Raw genomic sequence first — 20,048 nt, 5'->3', positions numbered from 1 at the left:
AATTAAAATTTCAACTTTTGACACTTATTAAACATGCGCTCAAAGTAAACATACAGCAAAAATTGTATTGAATAATAAAAATGAAAATGAAATGCAATAGAAGTGCAACTTGCCAGCATGGATACGCTGATAATATGGTAAGAGCCTCATTTCACATTTTCATTTAAAATACGAAATCATTTTCGTGCACGTCACAATTTTCATTTAATTTTAAGTGCTTTTATTTATAGCAAGAGTGTATGAATGCTTGATGTGATATGGCTTCGAGCTACTATGCTTTTCAGGTCGTGACATTTTTTTATTTATTAGTTTGTAATACACTTTAATAGCTTATTGCAACACTGCATTAATAGCCATTAATTGCAAACAGAATTTTCAAATAACAATAATTTTAATTTTATGCTGGATTTCTAGTTATTATGCTTTCAATACCGAAGATAAATGTGTTATTTAGATAAATTATACTTTAATTACTATTTTAACAAATTGTTTGCATTTTCATAATCAATTTATCAAATTCCTCCCACACATTTATGCGTAAAACTTTCAAAATGCCTGGCAAAATCATTGCAGGTGAAGCACGAAACCGGAATTATTATTGTCTGTCCATGTATAAGCTAATATATTTTGTTATTAGTGAGTATCGTGTCTGTATGTTCTACAGCATGAGGTGTATGCAACGTTTTGTTTGGCACGTAAATTGTTAATAATGATTATTAATCACGACTAGTGCCACTGAAGGAAGTGCTCTACACAATAGCATATCCTGTGAATACACAAGCTGAGGGGTGCACTTTTACATTTAACATTTTCAAAACTAGTTTAATTCAGATCAATTCACTTAAACAATTAGTTTATAATCAATTTTCAATTACAGAGTTATTTAAAGTGAAATATATTAACATAATTAATTGATTAAATAATTTTGTAATTGTTAGCAAAAAGTATGTATGTATATTGAATTAAATTGAATTATTAAAAAATTATCTCAAAAACCTTCGACAAATTCCATAACTTTTATCCCACCGCAAACTTTCAGGAATCATAAGAGTATTTATACTTTATAACATACATTTCCTGCAGACAAAAGGTTATTACCTAAGAATTTAATAAATGTTCTTATTAAAGCACAAATGAATTTATATTTTTTTATCATAATTATGAAAGTAAATTTTTCTAAATATATTGCTTCGGCTTGTCTTCTCTGTATTTTACATTAATTGAGTAATACAAACACGTTTACTACTTTGCTTTTCAATAAGTTGATTCCCTTTCAAACGCAAGCAACCTCAATCATCAACGACAGAAAGGCAACGACCCCAGTAAAAGGGGTCACCACCAATCTTCAATCGTCACTTAAATGCCATTTTCCTTATCACTTTCCCCGTGATTTCTTATGCCACTGCAACCCTCTTGGGATTGCAACACACCTTTGCCTTTAATTAAATCTCAATCGTCAGAGCTGTGAGTGAAAAAAAATCAATCGTTGTATTTATTATTGAACCAATTACTGAGTGCGCCAGCACTCTTCGCCCCCTGCCCCGCAACACACTCGAGACATATTCCAACCATGTTGCCTACCCTCTTGTTGCAAGTCCCAACTACGGTGGGGCGCTTGACTTGACTTGGCATTCGTTTGGCATACTTAAAACTAACGGGCGAATCAATGGTAAACAGAGAAATATGAATAAACCACTTTTCTATGTATGTGTATGTGTATGTGTATGTGTGAGTGAGAATAAGCGTGTGTGTGAAGCCGGATGGAAAAAGCAGAAGATTTGGATTGCAATTCGACTGTTGAGTAAAATCATAACATCCAACCAGTGAGCAACTATTATTGAATTTGCAATTCGATGCAGTTTTTCGTTTTTTGTTTGTAAAGTGTGACACCCCAAAAAACACCGGGTAAATACAGATGTGTGTGACTGTTGGGAGCTGGGTTTGCGCACTAAGATCGTTACATAAAATTCATGAAAATCTCGCACAGAACTAAAAGCTAAAAAATGAAAACAAAAAACAAATTGAAGCTTTAGCGCTGACAAACTGCAGCTATAACAGCCGGAAGTTTTGAAGCCATTTTTCCATTTGTCAAGTGGATGGAGAAGCTTATCAATTTTTCTGCGGGTTAAGGGCGAAAGCAGAACAGAACAGAACGAGCATGGAGAAAACGCTCGGCTTTAGGCCATGGAGGTTAAGCGGCTTAATTGCTGCTGAGGTCAGTGGGGGAAAACTGTACAGCAAAAAACAAAAAATCGGTTTTCATTTTCATTGCATATTTGCAGTCTCCACTTTGAAGTGAAATCAACGCAACAGCTGTTGTTGAACTAACAGCGAAATTTACATAATAACAGGAAACAATTTCTATGCACATTTTGTGTTTCATAGTGCGTGATGAAAGCATCAAAGTCACCAAAGCTTTGCCATTGCACATGCATGGGCCAAACGTCTACGGGCATGCACCGGAAAATCATGTGTTTGTTTGACAAAATGCCGCATAAATTGAAAAATGCAATTACTGATCGGTCAACTGAATACAAATGTACCAAGGAACGTTCAGAAAATTGCTTCGCTTACCTGAATTTTACCCAAAAAGGTATATTACAAAGAAATATGGTATACGCAAATCGATATCTCAAATATTTGCCACACGGTTTTACGACTAAAAGCATATTTAATAATAAAACTTATTAACAATATTAAATCTATAAATATTGTCGTAGATTTCAAGTATCTTTTTCTCGAATCTTTTGTACGTTCAAATCGATAAAGTGTTATAGACTCTTTTTCTAAAATATCAAAAATATATCAACGACCAACCTAATTTTCTTTAGAATTTGAAAAATCAGACTCAATTAATATTTATAATTTAAATACTTTAGCATTGTACAATTATTGCTTTTTTTCCTCCGTTCAGATTTGAAAAGTAAAGTGTAGTTTTACCTAAAATATGATAAGAAATTCATCTACTATTATGCCAAACAAGTTAATTTGAAAATTTGGGGTCTGCTACGGATTTGTGTAAATTAAGTCAATTAGAAGACGTGCCATTAAAAATTATGCAGTGCGGGAGAACATGAAGTGTGACACGTGTTTCTCGAATTGCCGCCTAAAAGTATGCTACCAAATATTTAGCTGAACTAAATGGCAGCCGGGCAATGTCCTGGCTCTCGTTGTGTTCACGTATGTGTGTGGGTGTGTGGGTGTGCGTGCAAATGTCGCTTCATAACGTTTATTAACCTGCCATTATCGAGCAGACCCAATGCACTCACAGTAACCGTTGTCGTTGTCGTTGTTGTTGTGCGCTGGGTTGTCCTTGCCTCGCCTGCGATGTCAGGCAAAGCGTCTGGTAGCTGCACAATTTACACGCCCGATAAAAATCTTCAGCACGCACCACAACAAAACGTAATTTGTATTTGCATTGTCCCCTTTGCCCCCCAGCCCAACCGAACACACGTAAGGCCCCATCGAGCCCTCAAACGAAGCGATGTGAACACCTGTTTGGTATGGTAAACATTGCGCCGATTTCCACAAACAACTAAACAAAATCCCTAATTAGTCTGGGGCTTGACTCGCTGTCGCAGTGTGCTCTGGCCTCTGCATTTTCACAGTCTACCAAGTGTCGAAAATCGGTCGTATACTTGATTTTATTTTAATAAGCAACCTTGACGCTCTCGCCAATTTTGCGTTGGGAACTTAAGATTCCCCCATATTTATTTCTTTCTTTTATCCCATTCTCTTTTATTATTAAACAAAATGATTTTTATGCCTTACTTCTGGTTTTGTTTCATTTGACTCGATTGTATTACGCCCCATTGTTAATGTCTTAATGTGTTCATATTTTTTGTTTGACCTGTAAATTGACATTTAATTACAATTTGCCTGTGCTTCAAGTCGAATGAAATTAGTGCCTAACCCATGCATAAATAATATCATACGAGTAGTCCATTATATTAAGCGATAAGTGCTTTGATTTCGACTATTTCTCTAAATGTGTATTAAATTGCAAGAGAGTCGTAGATAATTCATCGATTTTTCGCCCCAAAAAAATCCATCACTTTTGTGTAGTTATCTTTGACAGTGAATTATCCCAGCAGTTGCTTTCCATTAATGACATACTATTGGACTGTTTAAAGGCGTACCCACAGGTCGTAGTGGTAAAAGGTGAGAAAAGAATATAGCAGACAATTGATTAAAGCTCGCATTACGAATAAACACTCTCTGTGGATATTAAATAAACAATAATACAATAATATTTATCTAGTGTGTTGACTCAGCAAATATGTGTACAAAAATGAATATTCAAATCAGATTTAAGTTGAACTGAAAGTGGCCTCTTTACGTTTACGATAAGTGTTTATGGAATTTCAGGATGATTCTCAGCTTTTTGGGAACATGTCTTTAATCTGTTGTCTTCAACATGACTTAAGTCTTGTGACATTCTAAAGTTTTCTTTGGCTTATGTATGTTGAAACCACTTGTCAAGGCCTACAAGAAAAGCCCCTAAAAGTATGCAGCACTAAATAAATCCGGCACACACAATAAAAATAGCAAAAAATAAAGAAAACCTTAGACCAGGCACGTTGCTAGCATTTATCAAGACCAGAGACACTCGCACACACTCGGGTATGCACACACAGATGTCATGTGCTAACAAGAACAACAGCATGTGTCACACCTTCACACCAACTACAGCCACACACACATCCACACACACAAAGACATACAAAGACTGGCATAGATGAGGCTGTCGCAAGTGACAAAGAGTCGAAAATTTCAGTCACGCGAAAGGATTGAAAGTCATTTGATGTATTCACTGTCATTTAAGTTTCTGCTGATAGAGTGACTGATAGATATGTAAGCGAATGCTCCCATATACAGACAGACACACATACATACATACGTGGCCATTCGAGCTTATATTGAATTCAATCGATCTGCCAATAAAACTACAACAACGAAACGCTTTCAGTTCCAAATATCTTTCTACATACGAGTATATATCAGTATGTATATTAATATAGCCGAAGAACCTGCAAGTTAAATGCATTTAAGTGCCAAGGCAGCTTGTCGCAGGCTGCGAGTAAGTTGCTTTATTGACATGTGTCCTGGCAGGCGGGCAGACAGGCTGAGCACAGACGAGGCTGACGGAACTCAATGGAAGTCGATTATAGATGTGTGAGTAAGATGCAGATAAAATTTAAATCTGCGTCGCATGCTCAGAGGTGAATCTCTGTTACCTGCGAGTGTGGCAGAAACTTGTGATTTATTGAATAAATCAGTGGGGGGGTGTTGCTCAAATATTTATCAGTGTGTTCGCCCCACTTTCTCTCTCTCTCTCTCTCTCTCTCTCTCTCCGTCCTCGTGTGTGTGTGTGTGTGCGTGTGGTTTTGAAATTTATGTGCGCTGGTAAATAAAATGAGCCTCCGACGGCTGCTGAAAGCCGCAAGACGAGCGAGAAGCAATAAAAAACTTGAAAACGTGTGTAAAACATTCAAGATAAAATTGTAAACGCCAGAAAAAAAATAAAAGTTTTGCACACACTTGTCAGCAGGCTTAAATCAAAACTCGTCCTCGTGTTTCCACTTAAATTCCTAACTTTACATTTTGATTCCCACTTGCGACCATAATTTATTTCGCACTGCCAACCAATTAAACACAATCAACAAATTGTTGAATTGATTTTTATGGCAGCAACAACTGCAAATCCTCAATAAGCGTAATTCAAAATATGATTAAATTTAATTATTACGCATTATGACTTTTTACAGCAATCATTTGTAATCATTTTTGCATTATTTATCAAGTTTTTAAAAGTTCATATTTTTTGTATTTCCTTAAATTTGCATTTGCCAAATCGAATAAATATTAATCGCGCGGCAATTCTATGACATAAAGTTTAATTATCGCTAATTAGCATTTTGGTTCTGAATAAAATTGATTACAATTAATGCGCATAAATATTGTTTTTATGCTTGATCATAATTCTCGCTTGCAACCATTTTTTACAGACTATTTTTGCAGTTTATTGACTGGATTAATTTTCAATTTATGTGTGACATATCATTTCATTAATATGTCTTATTGAATTGATAATTTCATGTATGATTTAATTTCCTCTCGCTTAAATTCGAGATAGCTATATAAAGACACAACCTATGAAAATCTTTTACTTTTTTAGTGAGAGATGGAAATTACACTTACCCACTAATATAAGAAGGAATGCTGTTTGACACAAAATGTGAAGAAACCTCATGTTTGTAGTTGTATTATGGAATGCTGTGAAAAGAAAAGAAATCATACTTTAGGTTAAATTTTATACTATATAACCTTATAAAATGTGACCATATTATATATTTTATAATTAGCATAGCAAATGTGACCGTATTTAGGTTTAAATATCTAGTCATACTTGATCTTAACTGCCTCTTCGTCAACACATTCATTGTGGTTACGAAAATATAAGTTTATTATATACATTAAAATCAAAATTAAATTAAATGCAATTTAAATAAATATTGAGTATTATTTCGAATGTTTAGCTATTGAGCGTAGTATGATAACTAATTTATAATATGACCAGATATTATTAGCAGAAACTTGAGTCCAGCAAGTCGACCAAAAATATCCAACAGCCTTTACAAGTTCAACTTTGTGTAAAGACCAATAAAGAGCCGACAACAACAGCAACAAAATGAGTTGCTTAATGCGTTCAAACTTTTGCTGCAATACGTAACTCAAGTTAGGATGCAGTTGAAGTTACCTGGATACCAAGGAGTAGAGTCGGCAACAGCTGGACAGCTGGTGAGCCGAAAGCGAGTTTGTTATTGTTGCCAAGACCCGTTAGCCGCAAAATACATATTGAAAGCAATTTTGTAATCAAAAAGAAAACGAACAAGAAGAAAGCTTTATAAAGTAATAACTATAAAGAAAACTGCAGCGATTTTCCAACCCCCTCCACACTCACACACATACATACACACACATACAGTTACGCATCCATTTTGGGTGTAAACTTGGCCATTACAAAGCCACAGATAGAACGAACCACAAACTGTTGCCAAAAATGTGCAAAACAAAAAAAAAAAACAAAAAAAAAAAAACGAAAAATCCAAATGTTCATATGAGAAATATTCCAAAATGTTGTGCACATTTAAAGTTGGAAATCGGATTATAATAATCCCCTTAGCCCAGTCGAAAAACGAGAGGAGCATTCGGGCAGGAGAGTTTCCCTACCGTATCCTTTGGGTGATTCTTGACAAGCTGTAATCTTTTATGGGCCCCAAATCGTATTATAGAAAAGACAAGCTAAAAACCTCATGTGCTGTCCACAAATGGAATGCACTCTCTACCGCTCTCTCTGTCTCTCTTTCGCTCTGTCTATTTCTAACTGCCTATCCAGAGCTGAGAATATTTGGCCCATTAAGTTTGTAGTGCCTTCTCTTAATTGCTTTAGCTTCATTAACAGTATCCAAAAAGAAAGAGCAAAAGAAACTTTTTAATTTATGCATTGACAAACTTAAGCGCAGCGCGCAACTACCCCGCAATCTCTCTCTCTCTCTCTCTCTCTCTCTGTATCTGCCTCTTTCTTCTATGCTCGGTAGCCCATTCAAAGCCAAGAGGTCGATGGGGTAAGACAACAAAAACAACGTCTGGCCAAAATGCGATAAGCCGCAAACTGCAGTTCAGCCCCGGACCAGACCAGACACAAGAAAGTCCCCGCCATAGTGAGACACGCTACGTGAAGGGTGCATACAAGTTTGAAGGGGGGAAGGGGCAATGAAAGCAATTCCCAGTCGAAAAGGGAACAAAAATTGCACAGAGGGCAAAGGCGCAGCATCCTTTTAATTGGTTTTCGGTCAAACAAGGCAAAAAAACACACACAACAAAAACAAAAAAGAATGGTGAAAACAGCTTTTAAAGCGATTCTTTGAGTTGGATTTCCCATTAACAGCAACATCAACTGAAACTGGAACTGGGCTATTTCAAGAGATTTCGCTTGTCTTACAATTCTCGAAAGTGTTCATCTTAGGAAATGTTTCCAATCTGTTTTTGCACTTCTTTTAAGACTTTAAACAAATATACAATCAGTAGCAAATTTACACTAATTCAAAGCAATTGCGATAAGCTTTGTTATAAATTGATTGTCATCATTTTTATTGGTCCGAAATTTACTAAGTAACTATTATTGAGAAGATTTTCAAATCACTTTTAGGCAACTCTTCACATTTTCGTTAAGCTTTGACATTTAAAATAGAATTCCATATTTTAAGTTAAAAACACATCAATTCATTACTTTTAATCGTATGGCTCTCCAGCACAACAAACAATTTTATACTAAACAATGATTTAATCAATTTTTAACTTGATCCCAAATTATATTATACAAATAATTGAAATGCTTCATATAAAAATTATGTACTTGCGTACAGTTATAACTCTTCTTCAAATATTCCTATTCAAACACTGAAAAATACAATTCATATATCGATAACTTAAATATAACTTAAAGTAGTCACAGAATGACTTCCTCATTCTTTTTTAATATTGATATATAATTTTTAATATTTATGATATAAAAATAATTAAATATTAAAATAAAAATATAAAAAGTTTCTTATTTGGCAATAGAAATTTCAACATATTCCAATTAGAATTGATTTATATATATATTTTTTTATCAATCTTAAATTGGTAACTCAAAAATATATATTGTAATATGTTAATCGTTTTTAAAACTATTTTACAATTCTTTATAACCAAAATCCACTGTAGTAAATAATGAACTGATAATTTGAGGTTACAGTCCAAATTTTTTGGACTGGTTTAAATTATTTATAGAACTGTATTCTGTTATCGCTCATATACTACATACTGATAATGCAAATATATTTGAAATTCTTGACAATATTAGAACCCTCAAAATATTAACATATTTTCCTTGAAGTACATTCAAATAAATATAATAATCTATATGAATATTCAATAATAATTCTTCTACATTTCACTTGTTTAACATATTCTTCATAACTTTTATTTACTTGATGTAATGCAAATAATAGTTTTCGTAAAATTCAAAATTTTCCTGTATAAATATTAGATTAAAAATTACTCTTCAATTTCACATTTTATAATGCTTTGCTTAAACTTTTTAAATCCAACCCAGTGTATTTATTTTGCAATATTTCAATTTCGTATTTAACTAAATTTTTGTGCATTCCTCTGCATATAAATTTTTTTTGGATTTCCAAACAAATGATTACAATGAATTCCATGAACTTTAATAGCGCTGAGCTGCTGAGCAGCTTACGTCGGAGAGGAATAAAACTTATCGAATTTGTAACGTGAAAAGAATTGAAATAAATAGAACAAAATGTGGAGGAACTTTTCCGATGCCAGAAAGTTCACGTATCAAAAGTTCTTTGGGCAAATATAACAAGAGGCAGCCCTTTGGGCGATTGAAAAATATTTTCATATGTAAATTTACCGAACGAATTCTTGTTGTTTCTTTCTTCTGCATGTGTTTATGTGACCAGCAGCCAACACACGCACACACACACACATGCATGCATTGTGTGCATCGATATGTGTTGCCTATTTTCAGGCGCTGGCGCATCTCAAGTGCAACAACAACAACAACAGCAACAAGAAGAAGTGCGCCAGGCATCGTTGAGTGGAAAAATGCACAGAAGTCTACCTAGAAACTAGCATAGAATTGTTGCTGGATTGTTAGCTGCGGTTGGCAGCGCCGTCGTCTGCGAAAAATTCTGTGAAAATTTATTTCATAATCTCTACAGCAACAGCAACAACACGACGAGTGACTGCAACAACCAAGGCATGGAAAAAAAAAAAAAAGAAAAAAGAACTTTTGCATATGAGAACCACGAGTAGCTAAGCATGTAATTTATATCCTTGAACGCTGCGCTCCTTTCTGTCTCTCTCTCTCTCTCTCTCTCTATCTCTTTCTGCTTCTTCTGACTCGCACTCCATCTATGCAGTTATTGTATTGCACACTTGAAGGGGCAGAAATCGGAGCTGCACCCTTTGCTACTTGGGAGCATCCATAAATTTGCTTCTGTTGCGGCTACTTCCTTATCGTCCTTTTTTCTCTACTCTGCAGCAATTTTATTTGACCACATAAATTGTTTACCAATTTTCACAAGTTGCTTCTTTTCAAATATGTAGTTGTGTGTGTGTGTGTCTGTGCAAGACCTTGTTTGCTCTCAATGCTAAAGCGGTTTAATAACACTCGGCCAACATTTTGATTTAGCGTTCTTTACTGCCTGCAAAGTGTCTGTGAAGGCCGAACTTGTGCTTTCCTTTACATATTTTCTAATTGGGATATTTGCGAAATGCCACAAAACCAATGGACAACAAATTCTGTCTCACATGCACATGGAAATCTTACTGAATATGTAGGACAGAGGGCAAAGTCAAAAATGAGATATAAATTCAAGAGAAAGAATTTAACTTCTTTCATTGTGAAATTGATAAATGATATTTGTGATGTGAGTTATTAGATAAAAAGCAAATAATAGCATGTAAACTTTGAATCTATTTAGAACTCTATGGTATTTTCTTTTACTGTAAAACACTTTCAGTAGAGAAAATATACTATTAATAATAAAACAAGAATTATTATTAAATCTAAGAAATATACCAAGTTAAAATTATACATTTTCGACAACTTTTAAACATATTTCAAAAATATTAACTACTAGAAATTGTTCGTGCGTAATTTTAAAGATTTTCTTTTACTTTTGCACTGCTTCGGAAAGTTGAGCATCAAAAAAATGCACCTTTAGTAGCCTCTACTCGAATTCGCATCGCTTTATCAGCATTAAATTTCGTTTTAATTAAATGCAAATTAATTACAAAACTTTATCAAGGCAGACACGAAAACAGAACGAGAGAGGGAGAGAGAGAGAGAGAACAGGAGAAAATATAAGAAAAATTATTGCAAAAAAGCTTTGCAATAATTCTGGAAAATTCCCACAACATCGCACCTTAAGCTAATTAACGAAGCTGCTGCCGAGAATTGCGAGTACTGCTCGCATTTTTGAAAAATCTTGGGCATAAACCACAACCGAGCGAAGCTTGGCGCGTTAACCCCACAAAAAGTGAAAGATAAAAGCATCCAGAGAAATTGTTCCAACGGAACCGGAGCAGAAGAAAATAAAGAAGAAGAAGAATGCTATGTCCTTGCAGGTGGCAGTAAAAAATTGTTGAAATTCTTGGCCAGCTGCGGAGTTGGACGCAGCTCCTCTTTGCTGCTCACAGCTCATTAAACGCTTGTCACCAGTTGCCCATTTTTATTGTTGCTGTTGTTGTTGTTGTTTTTAGACTCGTTTTTGGGCCAGGATAATCCGAGAACAACAACAACTTAATACGCCCCTTGACCGTGCTAAATAGCTTTCATTATTTACTTTATTTTCGCATAAAACGTACAAAAACTTTTACCATTTTTATGGCCAGCAGCAGAAAATGCAACGAAAGCGATAGCAGGAACCCATAGAGAATGAGAGAGAAAACGAATGAAATAGCATTACGTCTGGTTTAATCCAATGCGAAATACGAAAAATTGAAGTTGCCCCGCAAAAGCTGTTGCTTAAAGCTGTTGAAGGTTCTTGGCCTTTGCCAGGCAATAATAAATCATGGCACATATCAATCAGTCAATCAAAAGTGTCCCAGAAACTTGTCTACATATTGATTGTGCGCTGCAAAAACACCAACTAGAACAACAACAACAACAAATTATGCCTGACTCAGCAGTTTTCTCAAAGAAAAACTATACCATGCATATGACATTTTTCGTCAATGATACAAGCAGCCAAAAGCAGCACACGAAAAAATGAAAAGCACCAACAAAATACTGCATGAAATGTGAAGGGACACATGACAAAGGCAAAGCAAAAACCCAGCAAAACATTGTTGCATACTCTCGTAGCAACTCATCGAGAGCGAGTGCCACATGCCTCAACTTTCATGAGAGCAAATGTTGTGCAGTTGACAAGTTTTGTTTGCCAGAGGAATTTTCCTTGCCTCATTCATTCTTCTGCTGCCCCGCCCACATGTGGGCAAATTGACTAAATGTCTGATTGAAAGGTATTTAACGATAAGCAATGAGATAATTGAACCCTGAAGAAACTATTGATCAAAATGTCGTCTGGTTTGCGGTTGCTCTGAATAAAATAGAAAATATAAGTATCCATGAACTGTTTTAAAATGCCCTCGGACTCGATTACAATACAAGATAAATATATATTTGTTAAATGCTATGCTATTAATTCGAATATTTTCGTCACTTATTAGAAAACTAATTTTTTTTATTTTAAATTCAACATTATTACTTAAAATATTATTTACCCTACAAATATTTTCCCATGTTCACGCTACAATAAGAAATTTAATTATAATTTATATTGAAAACCAACATCATGTTCAACTAGATTTTCAAATTTAAAATTTCATTTGGAATATTGCAATAAAGCAAAGCCTAATTTTCCCAGTTCGTTGATAGCTCAAATATTTTTATTATTAATATTAAATATATTTAATTTAGCGGGTAGAAAACAAAAATAATTTAAATAATAAATTTAAATGAAAAATCCGAACTTAAACTAAAAAAATATTTTCAACTCGTAACTTACTAATGATAATTCCAAGTAAAAGTCACTTTTTTTTGAACGCTTTCTTTATTTTATAGATTCCAAATATTTCGACGTATTATGAATTGCAAAAGTTTTCACACATTTTACCCATGAATTTATGCGAGCATTATTTTGTATTATTTTTCATTCTGTATGTAGATTTTTGTATTCTTTTGGCTGCTTTGCACAATTTGGCAAACAATTTAAATCAAATTTATGGATGATTTATGCTCAGATCCTTTGTGCAACAAATGCACTCAAAGCAGACAAACGGGCACGACAAACGGGCAACGAGTGCTTTTTAATTTTTGGTTTTGTATTGCTTGCGGTTTTTGTTTTGCCTTTGTTTCGTTTTCTTGTGGCTTTTGCCGTAACGTTAACGTTGCTACGTATTTCTTTTTTGTTGTTGTTATTTCTTATCTCATTTCGCGTATCACGGAACTCGTTAAAATCACCTTAGAACACGTGACTGCACGTCACTCACATGCAGCGAAGCACACACACTCACACACACACAGACGAAACACGCACACTGCACAAAGTTATGAAGCAACAGCGTTACACACACACACACACAGTCACCGTCGTCACAACAGTAGTGGAGGACACGGCAATTTATGATGGCAGCAAAAACAAAATGTGCCGTTAGGTCGATCGCCGGTTTGTTTTTTGCTTTGCTGTGCTTTGCTTTTGGTCCTGCTCCACAAACTGTTTTTACGTCTGCTCCTGATTGTGCTCGTTCTCGTTGGTGCTAGAGAGATGGTGCTCCTTTAGTTTGTTTCTAAGGAGCAGTGTCAAAAACACATAATTCTGCACACGACTTGCAGAATATGCACAAGCACTCAGACACACACTCACACACTGAGAGGAGACATCGCACACTGCAAACAGCTGCAACGGAAGGTTCAATTCTCTTAATTGTTGCTGCTGCAGTTTCGTTAGCTTGTTTTTGTTTTCTATTTTTTTACGCACGACACAAAATTTGCAAGGAAGTCAAAGAGCAAAGCAGTCCTCACGCAAAGGCAACGCAATGAAAACTGAACCAAGAACTCGCGACAACTCAGACGAGTTGCGTCGCGTCGCATCGCATCGCGTCTCGTCGTGTCGCATCGAATCCCTTGCACAGATTTTTCATTGCGAACACCAACCGAATGATCCACTGCCTTCGGCTCTAAGCACGAAATCCGCCACGAAGCTGCTGTCGGCTTTTATTCAACCAAACGCAGCAAACGAGCACACACGGCAAATGGGGAGAGAGAGAGAGAGTTTATGTGTGTGTGTCGATTTAAGAACTGTGTCAACTGCTTTAAGGGGCAACAAGTGAGGGAGTCATAAGAGTGGTGAAATTCTTATGGTGAATGCGATGCAGCTGATTAACACCGCTTCTGAATTCGAAACGTTACATTTGAAATAAAATCACTAAAAACCTTTTTCTGTTGTTTGGTAAACATTAAGTATGAGCAAATAGTAGAATTATTTATTTTTCTATTTATATAGCCTTAATGTTTATTTTTCTTATACATATATTATTGAACTAGTTTACTGATACTGATAAAGCGACTTAATAAACTTAATCATTAATAAAAAAAAATAATTAGAAATAGGACAAAGGTTACTTGATGACGCTCATTGGAAAGTTCACTTTATGAATATATCGCATGTGCCTTATGTTATACCGTTAAATTGAAAAGAAATGATTATAATAATATAATAATATGATAATATAAACTAATGTCAGCAAAGTTAGTTTTCTAATTTAAATTAAATTATGTAGTTTTTTTAAATTTGGTTACTATGTTTTTATCATTTTTCATTATCTGCACTGCTTGCTTTCTTATACACAGCGTTAGAATTTCCCTCCCAGTATAGTTACCAGACCTTCCCCTACGCACGCTATATTCACCACATTTCTCCAGTACACAGACACGGTGTGCACACCTTTCCCCAACTTACTGCTTACCATTAACCACTGCTTGTTGTTCCTCACAGTACATGACCTGAACTCCAGAATACTAATTTTTTTTTAAAAAGTATGCATTTTTTAAAATGACTATAACAAATATTTTTATATTGCTGAATATTATCTTTGACTTATCCAATCTCTCAGCCATCCAAATTTTTAAAAACCGTTCAATAAAATTTTGATTGCTGGTTTGCACAATTCTAAACAACAATTTAATTTTGGCTTGCCTCATTTAAACGAAGTTTAGCGATAAATCTTGATGATATCATGACTGGCATTTTGTTCCACATTTGAGTCGCCGAACTAGATACAGTTTCCCAGTTATCCTTGGTCTTTCTCAAGCTTATCCTTGTTGGTCTATGATGCTAATGACTTTATGGTCTCCAGTAGTCTGCATAATTTGAATTATTTTTAGCGCAGACTTTCGACGCTTGCCAAGAATCTGACGGCCCCACAAAGCACGCTGCTATATCTGTCTATGTGTGTGTGAGTGTGTGGAATATAACTTCACTCACATGTGGGCGTGGCAGGCTAATGAACTGCAACTGTGTTGTTCCACTTGCTGTGCCTTATATCATCATAATTCACTATTTTTCTGATTATGACATTTTGTGCTTCAAGTCTTTTCCTGAATTGCAACCAATTATCCGTTAAGGTTTGTTGACCATTTCCGCCATAGAAAGGCACATTTAGTTTCTGCCCCACTTTGTGCCGCATCTCTTCATATTCATTTTATTTTGCTCTGGACAAGGGTCTGATTTACAATTATGTGTTATGCTGCGGAGTCATAAAGTCGCCAAATAGGACATTTGGCAGGACATTTGAGCTATTAAAAATTGTACGCTTAAGCGAAGCTCGCATGCAGTATGTACATTAATGTATACGAATGCTTTTATCTAAATATTGAAATATTTTTAAATTCAGTTTTAATACAGACAATACATTATTTTAAATTCAATTGATATAATTTTACGAATTAACAAAAGAATTTTATTTGATTTTGTCAAGAAATATCGGCTCTTTCATACAAAATAATATAATATTATATAAATCTACTATATTACTACAAAGATGTTAAGAAATATTTTCTGGCAAAGAGTTCTTTCATTTGCCAAAGCAACTAAGACCCGATTGCAGTAAACGTTTATTTCCACAAAAAAAGTCTTTATTAAAAAGCTTCTACAATATTTATCTGATCGCTGCCCCCGCGATTAATCCGCTGCCCCCGCGATTTATTCGCTGCCGCCGCGAAACATAAAGACTATATGAAATATACGTTCTTTATTTTTCTCTCTTTCACCCAAAATTTAAGCCCCAAAGAAAAATATTTTTTCAAAATTGTTTTAAAAAAGTGTTTTTTATTTTGTTCTATTAGTTATGTATTCATTAGAATTTGTGTATAATATTCAAGTGACGTACTGTAAATATTTACATGCATGTATAGGTCAAGATTGCCTGAAAGTCACAGGGAATCGAAACCATACCGATTATTATTTTGAGTACAATACAACACTACGTCATTTAAAACGGAAGATATAATTACAATATTTCTTGATGTTATTTAATCTAGATATGCAATTAGTGGAAAAGAAAAAAATTTCAAATGTGACAGTTGCCAAATAATGTTAAAAATAAAACCAGTTATAAATGCACATTTTATTTCGATTTGTTAAAGTCTTTATGGTACACTTAAGATACTATTTGTTATTCGATAAGGTAAAAACTCAGACCAGTTATTCAATATATGTATTTCTCTTAATTCCTCTTATGGCAGTTTCTAAATTTATGCTTTATTGTTGTCAATTTTGATGTGGCCCTCATACCAAGTTCTCAATCGATGAGAAATGTCAGCAAACGTTGGACGTTTCACGGCCTGTTCATGCCAGCATTCAATCATTAGTGAATACACTGCAGTCGGACAATTCTCCGGACATGAGAGTAATTGTCTTGATCGTATTAAATGGATGACTTCTGGATTGCTGTAGCCACTGTAAGGCTGTAAAATGCAAAAGTTTACGTTACAGATATTCTTGTGCTTATAAAAGAGCAAAAACAGTGCCTTATTATTCTTAAAATATACCGAAGACTATATTTGGTATTTTAAACATATCATATCGTCAGCCAAAACAACCAAGACCCGTAGTAAGTGGGCGTTTTTGCCCATACAAAAGTATTTCTCAAATAGCATACAAAATTTTATCGCAACCAAATTTTTGGGAATCATGAGTATAGTACTATAATTATTATTGTATGAACAAAAAATCTAGCATCAAAATTACGCTTGTTATTCAAACGTTATCGGTTTCCGGGGGTGAAAGTGGGCGTGGCAAAAATTTTAAACACACTTGATCTGCGTGCAAACGAAAAATAAAATATATTATTACATTCTTACAGTCTCTGAGAGCTAGGTGTCCATACGGACGGACAGACCAGACAGACGGACTAACCAACAGACAAACATGGCTATATCGTTTCGGCTGTTGATGCTGAGCAAGAATATAAATACTTTTTGGTGTCGTAGATGACCAGTTCTGCCTGTTACATACATTTCCAGCAACCGCTAAGTTATAATACCCTTTTACGCTACGCGTATCGGGTATAAAAAATAGATATGTATGTTACCTGCATGCCATAACTATAGATTTCCCAAAGAACGACTCCAAACGACCAGATGTCACTTTCTGTTGTAAATTTTCCATATAAAATCGACTCGGATGGCATCCAACGAACAGGAAGTAAAGATTTTGATTGTACTCTACACAAATGATAAACAATTTTATAATATAGATTCTTATTTATCACATTCTATAAATACCTATAGTAGTCGGAACTGTAAATGTCGCGGGACAATCCAAAATCGGAAATTTTCACAACTAATCCCTCGTTGACCAAACAGTTTCGAGCTGCCAAATCACGATGAACATAATGATGGCCCGATAAATACTCCATGCCGTCACTGATCTGCATCGCAATTTGTAGGAACTCCAATTGCAATAATTGTTTCTTTTCCATTGGCGAATTTGAGATTAAGAACTCGTGTAAGTCGCCGTTTGCCATGTACTCAAAAAGCATGCAGTAAGGTTCCTTATTTAATATGACGCCTAATATGCACACAATATTTTGATGCTTGAGGTCCGATATTAATTCAATCTCACGTCTAAAGTCCTGTTGCGTTTTAACCGATGCATTTTCTTTCAAAGCCTTAATTGCAACATTTACGATTTTCTTATTAGCTTGCTTCAGTTGTCCTTTGTATACTTTTCCTAAAAAAATATATATGTATATATTTTGTATTCGACTAATGTACACCTCAGTAAATACTAGAAAAGACTTACCGAATGCTCCCTCGCCTAACTCTTCGAAAAATTCAACATCTTGTAATGTAAAGTGTGGTATTCTCAGAAGTGAACTCTTCTCCATGCTCTTGGATGGCATTCCCACGTGTTCCATGGAACTATTCAAAGGAATTCTTCCCATATCTTGATTTGAGTTTAACTGCGAATTTCCATATATATTGTTTCCGGCATTCGGTGTGTTAATCTTCACGCAAGAAAGTAATTATTAGATCGTTGTACTTCCAAGTTAGTTTCGTACTTACATTTTGTATATTTTTCATTCCATCGGAATTTTTTCTTTTGCAAGTTATAATAAAGTATGCAGCAACAATAAGCACAACAATCAGTAATATTATTGATGCTGTGCTTAACCACAGTTTTATGGCACATTTTTGAACTTGACAAGGCTCCATGATGCGATCTAGTGATTTGTCATCAACAAAGCACCAAGGTGAATTTTGAGAACTTCCTGGATTTCTGTTAAATGAATCAATATTTTAATAATAAATCTAGTAAATCCCTTATATACAAACGCTCCATACCTGCAATAGTTATGTCCTATAAGTTCTGGAAAGTCAGAAATTTCCTTCATCAACCAGGACCAGCGTAAGCATGCTTTTCCTGAGACGCTGACATTTTGAATGCCTCTATACCTTGAGCCATCTTGCCAATAGCAATCATCCGTTTCGTCCACTTCAATAGTTATGCCCAGGGAGGAGCAATCTTTGTGTTGCGGCAGTCTTTGGCACTCTTCAACTCCAACCATGCCAATTACTGGATGTCGTTTTGCTATTGCGTATTCCTTTTGGCATAACTCATTTTCCAATAGTTCGCATTCTTCGCGACAAATGCGTTTTAAGTTCTCCGATTCTTTTGTCGGTGGGTATTTGCTGGACACATCCTTGCTGAAGACATCGTCGTAGAAGATTGATTTCTTTTTAAGAAAAAAATTAGTACTCTTGTGATCTCTTGAAACGAATCGCTTTTTTCTTGTGTCATTTCCCGTGTACAGATTTGTATAGACAGCCAAATTAGCAAAATACAACAAATTGGTTCGCTCTGGGGTTCTACAAATTGGCAGTGAACTTAAACATAAACTTGGCAGCGCATATTTTCGGCAGTTGGAATTCATATCTCTGAAAATAATAGATTAAATACATTTTTTTTTTATATTTTTCAATTTTGAAATACTCACTTTGATTCTTTTATTACGCCATGGGCCGCTTTAAGTCGCTCCTCTAAGTCATTCATTGTAACATTTGGTGCTATAAACACAGAGCAATTTGCCAGATATTCGCGACAAATCGTTCCATTATATAGTTGACAGATTCCAGTGGATTGTTGTATTCTAAAATGAATTAATACAAATCATTTAAGTCTAATATTAAATGCATTAGTGAACCGTAGTCAAAGCTGGCGCCATCTAACGTCAACTGCTGTCAACATGTTCCCAGTCCACCAGTCTTAATTAATTGGTTTACATTACATATTTCGGGCTCCCACTTTTGTAATGAAACCATGTATTTATAAGTAACTAGCTGGGTTTGAATGTGATTATATGATTATATGATATATGATTATGTTAAAACAATAATTATGATATTGCAGGCATGTTACGATATTGCTTGCGTCCAATTGTAAATATCTGTATGATTGTTTTCTACATACCCATAGTTTTCAATTTTTGTGTTCTTTGACCAAACAAAGTTTCCTCTTAAAGCAGTTAAAGCGATGAAGTAAATAATGAAGTGACAAAGTGGAATATTCATTTTCTCATTTGTTATTATGAATGTGTGAATGGTAATTTATTTTGTTTTGTTTTTCCGTTTTTTTATTAAAAATTCAATCACGTTTTAATTTCATTAGATGTGCTGATGTATGAATGTACATAACTTCATTGACTCTAACTCAACTTGACATTCGTATGTACATTTAATCTAGAGGGTTGCACGTTCTATGCGCAGAACATAAATACATTCATCCCCCTTAACAAGGGTTTGACAGAGTGGCCAGATAAGGGGAAACCCGTAATGCAGAAAAACGGTAAGAACAGCTGATATATTTTTAAAATATTTTGCAAATTCTCAGAAAATTTTGAGTCTT

At 34.8% G+C, this 20,048-nt stretch overlaps 2 protein-coding genes across 5 annotated transcripts in view; both read right to left on the bottom strand.

The window, feature by feature from the left end:
* Nucleotides 1-13,655, bottom strand: part of LOC133850054 (uncharacterized) — a 36,394-nt gene extending 22,739 nt beyond the window's left edge. The window contains exons 1-2 of one of the 4 annotated variants that reach the window (XM_062286013.1): nt 12,648-13,655; nt 6,202-6,276 (exon numbers count right to left, since the gene is read on the bottom strand). In XM_062286013.1, the coding sequence (XP_062141997.1) occupies nt 6,202-6,253 (52 nt within the window). In that variant the 5' untranslated portion in view covers nt 6,254-6,276; nt 12,648-13,655. Of the gene's footprint in view, nt 1-6,201; nt 6,277-6,409; nt 6,459-6,760; nt 6,780-8,293; nt 8,332-12,647 lie in introns of those variants that run through there. The other 3 variants (XM_062286015.1, XM_062286014.1, XM_062286012.1) reach the window with 3 other exon arrangements.
* A 2,303-nt stretch (nt 13,656-15,958) lies between these two features.
* LOC133850384 (tyrosine-protein kinase transmembrane receptor Ror) lies at nt 15,959-19,876 on the bottom strand. The gene is made up of 8 exons (XM_062286465.1): nt 19,614-19,876; nt 19,141-19,293; nt 18,488-19,081; nt 18,209-18,422; nt 17,946-18,150; nt 17,426-17,873; nt 17,233-17,365; nt 15,959-16,606 (listed from the first exon to the last, which is right to left on the bottom strand). The coding sequence occupies exons 1-8, from the start codon at nt 19,712-19,714 to the stop codon at nt 16,394-16,396; spliced, it is 2,061 nt and encodes a 686-aa protein (XP_062142449.1). The 5' UTR covers nt 19,715-19,876; the 3' UTR covers nt 15,959-16,393.
* Between the last annotated feature and the right edge of the window lie 172 nt (nt 19,877-20,048).

The sequence above is a fragment of the Drosophila sulfurigaster genome, chromosome 2L (assembly GCF_023558435.1).
Source record: "Drosophila sulfurigaster albostrigata strain 15112-1811.04 chromosome 2L, ASM2355843v2, whole genome shotgun sequence".
NCBI classification, from domain to species: Eukaryota; Metazoa; Arthropoda; class Insecta; order Diptera; family Drosophilidae; genus Drosophila; species Drosophila sulfurigaster.
The sequence above is the reverse complement of the archived record's forward strand: the minus strand, read 5'-3'. Positions and strand labels throughout refer to the sequence as shown.